The sequence below is a fragment of the Bison bison genome, unplaced genomic scaffold, assembly GCF_000754665.1.
Source record: "Bison bison bison isolate TAMUID 2011002044 unplaced genomic scaffold, Bison_UMD1.0 scf7180017864180, whole genome shotgun sequence".
Taxonomy (NCBI): domain Eukaryota; kingdom Metazoa; phylum Chordata; class Mammalia; order Artiodactyla; family Bovidae; genus Bison; species Bison bison.
In genome coordinates, this window is record NW_011494752.1 from 12,798,930 (window position 1) to 12,806,893 (window position 7,964).

Below are 7,964 nucleotides of genomic sequence, written 5' to 3' on the forward strand. Positions count from 1 at the left end.
ACTCTCGAGGTGATGAATGTGTACATTATTTCAATCATAGTGATGGTTTCATGGTGGGTAAATATTTAAAAACTTATTGGATCATGTGCTTTAATCCATACCATGTATTATATGTCAATTATAACTAAAAAAATATTTTATAAATGGAAAATGTTGAAAAATTATGTTGCATTTTAGTAGGAGAATGGGTAAATGAGCTGTGATTTAGTCACACAAGGGAATTCTATGCAGCAGTGAAAATCAGTGAAGAAGCACTCCACACACATTAAAACAGACAAGGATGAGAAAAGCAAGTTACCAAAGGAAGTTATAATATGATACATACTTAAAATTTAAATACACACAAAAACATCGTGTATTTCATGGCTACATACATATATCAAAAGCGTACCTTGGGAATGACGGCACATCAGCTGTAGTGGTCCTAGTCTGGTCTCCAAGGGCATGATGGGGGAAGGGCTGGGGGAGGGGTGGTGCGTTAGCTGTACTTAAAATGCTAAGATCCATGGCAAGATGACAGAAATGTTAACATCTGTGAAGTCTGGGTGGTGGGTACACGGGCATCTGTTATACTCTTGTCTGTACTTTTCCGAATGCTCGAAATATTTCATAATTTTAAAAAAGTTTGAGTCATTCTCCATCCCCACTCTCAGCATCCAGTTCCCCTTGCCAAGGGCAAATGCTGTTGCTCGCGTGTCCCTCCGGAGATATTCTTAGGATGTATAAGCATAGATGTGCGAGTGTATATGTATGCAACGTTTTATATGTCTCTTTTTAAACAAGACATAATTTGGAGCATACTATACACACTGTTCTGTATTGTGCTTTTCTCACTTGACAAAGATTTTGGAAATGGAGTCAGCTTAATTCATACAGAATGTCCTCATTCTTTGTAATAACGCTTAGCATTCTATCATAGGGATAACTGGGCTATTTCCTGTCTTTTGCCATCATTACATTCATTACCTTATAAACACTCATTCTGCACATCTGTCTGGGTTTACTGCCTGCCTTTTAAAGCAGACTGTACCACATCACATTAAACATAATTCCATAGGGTCTTAACCACAAACCGCAGTAAAAATGCTGGGCTTCAGAAAGAGTGATGGAGGGCAACCCTGGAGGTCCAGTGGTTAAGATTCCGTGCTTACCCTGCAGTGGGCATGGGTTCGATCTCTGGTCGGAGAATTAAGATCCTGCATGCCGCATGGCCAAAACCAGAACAGAGACATGGACTCTTGCTGTGGGGCGGACAATCTGCTTCTTGTCTGATGTCAGAGCAGCCACCCTGTGGGTTCCTGCATCTCCTTTTTACCGTTTTCTATTTCCCCTTGGATACCAGCTTTCTTGTTCCAACTTTTATAATTGCTAAGCACCCTTCCTCTTGCCATTTTGTTACTTCTGAAATGTTTTCAGCTAAGAAGCCAAATGAACAAACTTGTTTGGACTGTGACTAAAGTGATGGATGGGAATTTTCAAGTAAGGGAATCTGGCATTTTTCAGAATCAAGGATATGAAACTCATCTCTTTTTTCTTGGCAATGAATGTTTACTCTCTAGTCAAGTACTTTTTACGTTATAGAATCATTACAATAGGATTCTAGAAAATAATCTTTCTAGACTCAAATAGTGTCGCTAGTGTTAAGAGTAATATTATCAAATATTTATTTCAATTTCCAAAGCATTTTATTTTCAGGGGAGGAGGTATAGCCTAGTGGCTAAGGGCACAGGCAGTGAAGTCAGACTCTCTGGATTCAAACCCTGGTTCCACCCACTCACTGTGTAGCCTCAAGGAGCTTATTTAACTTCCCTGTGCCTTGGTTTTTCTCATCTATGACATGGGGATGATAAAAGGACTTACTTCACAGGTTTGTACAAGATTAAATGATTTGGGGACTTCCCTGGTGATCCAGTGGCTAAGACTCCAGAGGGTGAGGCGAGGCTGTTCCAGTGTGAGGAGTGAGAGGGGGTTTCTCCCCAGCCCGGCTACTACCCTCCTCTTGTTGGGAGACTGGCTTCAGCACTTCTTCAAAAGGAGGCTGCTTCTAGGGTCAGTGTGAGGAGTGTTTCTAAACAAAAGGAGACTTAACAATCAGTGAAGGTCAAGGAGAAAGTGGCTGGGGTGGGGGAGGCACATGAAGTGACCCTTGGGATCCCTGGGGCCCCCGTCTGCTCGGGAGCCCAGCCCGTAAATGCCTGTGACACGCACACTCTGCGTGCTCAGCAGGCTGGAGGGCCACACCAGCCTTGTTGCATCATGGTGACCTTAGGCAGCCACGTACTTGAACCGGAGCCTCAGCTCCCCCACGTATAAGGTGTGAGGGGTGCATGAAATGACCTCTAGAGACCCTTCTGGTGCCAGGAGTCTGTAAGCTCGTGGAAATCTTTCAGTGGGTTTTCTGTTTTCTTTGTCATCGAGGCACTGACCTGCTCTGTGTGGAACTCCTGCCCTGGAGGAGTTCAGCAGCCAGGGAGGCACTTCGGGAGAAAGGATGGGAAAGGGGAGCCTTGCTAAGGTGCTGGAGAGAGGGACAGATAGGGGAGGGGACAGGCAAGAGAGGAGTGGGAGGGGAGTCAGCAGGAGAGGTGCCTGACCTCCGTTAAAGCTCAGAGTGGAGGACATCAGGTCCCCCCTTCCATGTCCCCTGGGTCCTTTATGTGAGCAGCTCCTTGCAGGTAATCGCCCTCAGCAGGAAGCCCCTTTTCTTGTCTCTTTAGCGAAGCTATAGTGTAACTAGCCTGGAGCACTACAGTCCATGGGGTCACAAAGAGTTGGACATGATGAGCAACTCACACACAAACACATACTGTAACTCACTTTTTAAACCAGGCACCCCCATGCTCTACTTGCCTTTGACCTGAGCACACCTTTCAAATCCCTTCATCATGCAATACCTGGCCTAACTTGTCAGTTCTTCCCATAGATCAAAGAAGTAGAAATGGCAAATAAGCAATTAATAGATTGATTGCTCCTTGGAAGAAAAGCTATGACCAACTTAGCATATTAAAAAGCAGAGACATTACTTTGCCGATAAAGGTCCATATTGTCAAAGCTATGGTTTTTCCTGTAGTCAGGTACGGATGTGAGAATTGGACCATAAAGAAAGCTGAGTGCCGAAAACTGATGCTTTTGAACTGTGGTGTTAGAGAAGACTCTTGAGAGCCCCTTGGACTGCAATATCAAACCAGTCAATCTTAAAGGAAATCTACCCTGAATATTCATTGGAAGGACTGATGCTGAGGCTGAAGCTCCAATACTTTGGCCAAAGGATGCAAAGAACTGGCTCATTGCAAAAGACCCTGATGCTGGGAAAGATTGAAGGCAGGAGGAGAAGGGGACAACAGAAGAAGAGATGGTGGGATGGCATCACTGACTCGATGGACATGAGTTTGAGCAAAGTCCGGGAGTTGGTGAAGGACAGGGAAGCCTGGCGTGCTGCCGTCCATGGGGTCGCAAAGAGTCAGACATGACTGAGAGACTGAACTGAACCGAATTAACAGATGACCAGACCTCTCCCAAGATTCCTCTTCAGTCATCTTGCAAACAAATCAAACTGTGTGAACAAGATGACATTTAGAGCAGCGGTCCTCAACCTTTTTGGCACCAGGAACCAGTCTGGAAGACGATTTTTCCACAGACTGAGGGATGAGGGATGGTTTCGGGATGATTCAAGCGTGTTACATGTACTGTGCACTTTATTTCTATTATTATTACATCAGTTCCACCTCAGATCATCAGGCATTAGACCCTGGTCTAGAAGAAGATCTCTGGAGCTGACAAGCCTTCATGCAGTGGGGAGATGGCCATGACTCTGACCTCCCCCATCCTCATCTCAGTGATTAACTGAGATGACTTGTTTCTGTTTAAACGTTTTCACCATGGAGCAGTCTTGGGAAGTAGTTTTTGGGAGACACTGAATCCACCGTCTCCCCAGATTGCTGGCACTTTGATTAAAGGCCCATGTCTCTTCCCTCGTTGGTGAGTGAGTACCTGACTTTGTAAGCAGTGAGGAGCAGGCCGATTCACTTGGTTATTGAGGTGTTGACACTCACCCTGCAGCATGGCTGATGTGGTGTAGTAGTTGAAGGGCACGTTTTTCACCAGGTACGCCTCGGGGTCCAGGCTGGCCAGCTTCGCCCCCACCAGCACCGACTTGCCAGTGCCCGCAGTTCCCACCAGCATGACAGGCCGCCGCCGCGCCAGGAGCCGCTCCAGGAAGTAGCAGAGGCATATGGTCTCGCTGGTGTGCACCAGGCAGGCCTGGGGTTGGGGGAGACGGGGCGGGTGTGGCGGGAGACAGGAGGAGCGAACTGCGGGCTAGTGGGAGACTCACATGGGTTCAGAGCACCCTGGGGCATTTCAGGAGAGGGAATCGAGCTGGGGTTGGGGGGCTCACTACTGCAGGCAGGAGGGCCCCCGTTACCCACAGAGACCCTCCCGGTAACTCATGCTGTGGTTAGAGGGCACACCCATCCCCCTCTATTAGCGATGTTTGCCTCCCTGCGGCCTCTGGATTGCATTTTAAAGCCTTCTGCCTGGTCAACCCCGACTTGCCTTGTCTCAGCATGCCTGCAGGGGGGCCTGCTAATTAAGATAGCTAGGCTTGGGGAGATCTTATGACTATGCTGAGGGCTTCCCAGGTGGTTCAGCAGTAAAGAACCTGCCTGCAATGAAGGAGACATAAGAGATACAGGTTCGATCCCTGGGTCAGGAAGATCCCCTGGAGAAGGGCATGGCAACCCACTCCAGTATGCTTGCCTGGACAATCCCATAGTCAGAGGAGTCTAGCAGGCTATAGTCCATAGGGTCGCAAAGAGTCGGACTGAAGTAACTCAGCATGCACACATGCATCACTATACTGAACCTCTAATTTCCTCTGAAAAGAAAAGGAGCTAATTCTTAATGAGGTCAAACCTTTTGGGAATCCGTTAGGGGCTGCCACGAGAGCCACCGCAGATTCTGGGGACATTACATATCCCTGGTTGCCACTCAGCCACACTCACCTGCAGAGGTGTCTCAGGGTCAAATTCAAACTGCGGGATGAGCCTGGACCAAGGCTCGAATTTCTTGGTCTCTGGGTCTATGTAATAGTCAAAGACGGTTCCTTGGGAGGGAAACTTGATGGTCTTGAACTCACTGAGCCACCATTTGCTGAACTCTGCCCGGTGGTCCACGAGCTGCCCAAACAAAGCAAGTCAGGAGTCAAGGCTCAGCAGAGCACGAGAAGCCTGGAGAGGCTGCCCTGCATCAGGCAGAAGGTCAGGGCCGGGAGCACAGCCGGCTCCTCCTTGTCCCCCGAGACCAGCCCGGACAAGGCCCAGCTAAGCGGGGGCTGCTCTGGAGTACGTATGTGTGCACCTGCTTGACCACAGGGCTGGGTCACCCTGGCCTGGTGCATCTCAGAGCCCTGGCAGGTGGAGGGGAGGGAGGGAAGGAGGTGTACGAACACAGAGGAGAGAGGGATCCTGAAACCCCAAGAAGGGCAAGTGCAGCCAGGAACTTTCAGAGACCGATCCACCACATTCCCCTAGACTCCTGAGACTCTGAGCCATGTCCAGGACGGCAGTCAGGGACAGAAGGAATAAAATGGTGCCTGCTGGACTTCCCTGGTGGTCCAGTGGTTCAGACGTCACCTTTCAATACAGGGGGTGTGGGTTTGATCCTTGGTCCTGCAGCTAAGACCCCACACACCTCTTAGCCAAAAAACTCCAAGTATAAAACAGAAACAATATGGTAACACCTTCAATAAAGACTTTATAAATGATCAACGTTAAAAAAAAAATCTTTAAAAAATAAAATGTGATTGTAGACACCTGGGGAGCACAGGAAGAAACAGCGATAAGAATCTCAGCGGGGAGTGGAGTACATATCCAGCAGCAAGTCACGCCTTTTCATGCCGCAGTTTCCTCATCTATAAAATGAGGGTTCTAGAAAAGAGTATTTCTGAATTTCCTTCCAGAGCAAAAATCGTCAAATCTAGGGGCACTGGAGACAAGCTATACAGGCCTTTCTGACAGAAGGAATAGACAGAGACACGGTATTTACATGCACCCATATTAGAGCATGAGCCCCTAAGACAGGGCTGAGCACCTGAGGACTCAAGGCTATTTCTTTCAGACTGAAACGTAACACCCACGCCACCCACAGGATACCCCACACAGGTACACACAGACGCCCACTGCTACTGGCTCCCCTCCTGGGGAGCCAACCCACGCTTTGAACACACAGACCTAGGAAAAGTCCTCAGGAGGTTCAGAATGGGCAATTTAGGAAATGTTTTCTGCAGAGCAGGACAGACCAGGGAGCTGGGTGCACGACAATGAATCTGAACTTGGAAGAAATGGCACTGACTTTGCTGTGGCTGCGCAGGCGCAGGGGGGCCTAGAGGCACTATCCCACGTTGAAGGTCAGGAAGGGCGGCGGTGAGGAGATACCCCTCATCCAAGGTAAGGAGCAGGGGCTGCGCTTTGCTGGAGCAGCCATGAAGAGATACCCCACGCCCAAAGTAAGAGAAACCCAAGTAAGATGGTACGTGTTGCAAGAGGACATCAGAGGGCAGACACACTGAAACCATACTCACAGAAAACTAGTCAATCTAATCACACTAGGACCACACCCTTGTCTAACTCAATGAAACTAAGCCATGCCTGTGGGGCAACCCAAGACGGGCGGGTCATGGTGGAGAGATCTGACAGAACGTGGTGCACTGGAGAAGGGAATGGCAAACCACTTCAGTATTCTTGCCTTGAGAACCCCATGAACCCTATGAAAAGGCAAAATGATAGGATACTGAAGGAGGAACTCCCCAGGTCAGTAGGGGCCCAATATGCTACTGGAGATCAGTGGAGAAATAACTCCACAAAGAATGAAGGGATGGAGCCAAAGCAAAAAGAATACCCAGTTGGATGTGACTGGTGATAGAAGCAAGGTTCCATGCTGTAAAGAGCAATATTGCATAGGAACCTGGAATGTCAGGTCCACGAATCAAGGCAAATTGGAAGTGGTCAAACAAGAGATGGCAAGAGTGAATGTTGACATTCTAGGACAGCGAACTGAAATGGACTGGAATGGGTGAATTTAACTTAGATGGCCATTATATCCACTACTGTGGGCAGGAATCCCTCAGAAGAAATGGAGTAGCCATCATGGTCAACAAAAGAGTACAAAATGCAGTACTTGGATGCAATCTCAAAAACGACAGAATGATCTCTGTTCATTTCCAAGGCAAACCATTCAATATCACAGTAATCCAAGTCTATGCCCCAACCAGTAACACTGAAGAAGCTGAAGTTGAACAGTTCTATGAAGACCTACAAGACCTTTTAGAACTAACACCCAAAAAAGATGTCCTTTTCATTATAGGGGACTGGAATGTAAAAGTAGGAACTCAAGAAACACCTGGAGTAACAGGCAAATTTGGCCTTGGAATATGGAACGAAGCAGGGCAAAGACTAACAGAGTTTTGCCAAGAAAATGCACTGGTCATAGCAAACACCCTCTTCCAACAATACAAGAGAAGACTCTACACATGGACATCACCAGATGGTCAACACTGAATTCAGATTGATCATATTCTTTGCAGCCAAAGAGGGAGAAGCTCTATACAGTCAACCAAAACAAGACCAGGAGCTGACTGTGGCTTAGATCATGAACTCCTTATTGCCAAATTCAGACTTAAATTGAAGAAAGTAGGCAAAACCACTAGACCATTCTGGTATGACCTAAATCAAATCCCTTATGATTATACAGTGGAAGTGAGAAATAGATTTAAGGGCCTAGATCTGATAGATAGAGTGCCTGATGAACTATGGAATGAGGTTCGTGACATTGTACAGGAGACAGGGATCAAGACCATCCCCATGGAAAAGAAATGCAAAAAAGCAAAATGGCTGTCTGGGGAGGCCTTACAAATAGCTGTGAAAAGAAGACAAGCGAAAAGCAAAGGAGAAAAGGAAAGATACAAG

General features: G+C 47.4%; 1 protein-coding gene across 2 annotated transcripts in view; it reads right to left on the reverse strand.

The window, feature by feature from the left end:
* The window catches only part of DNAH9 (dynein, axonemal, heavy chain 9), a 286,597-nt gene that overhangs the window by 140,525 nt on the left and 138,108 nt on the right, over window positions 1-7,964 (reverse strand). For both annotated transcript variants that reach the window (XM_010843000.1, XM_010842999.1), the window contains 2 exons: window positions 5,004-5,177; window positions 4,053-4,260 (listed from right to left, as the gene is read on the reverse strand). In XM_010843000.1, the coding sequence (XP_010841302.1) occupies window positions 4,053-4,260; window positions 5,004-5,177 (382 nt within the window). The remainder of the gene's footprint in view (window positions 1-4,052; window positions 4,261-5,003; window positions 5,178-7,964) is intronic.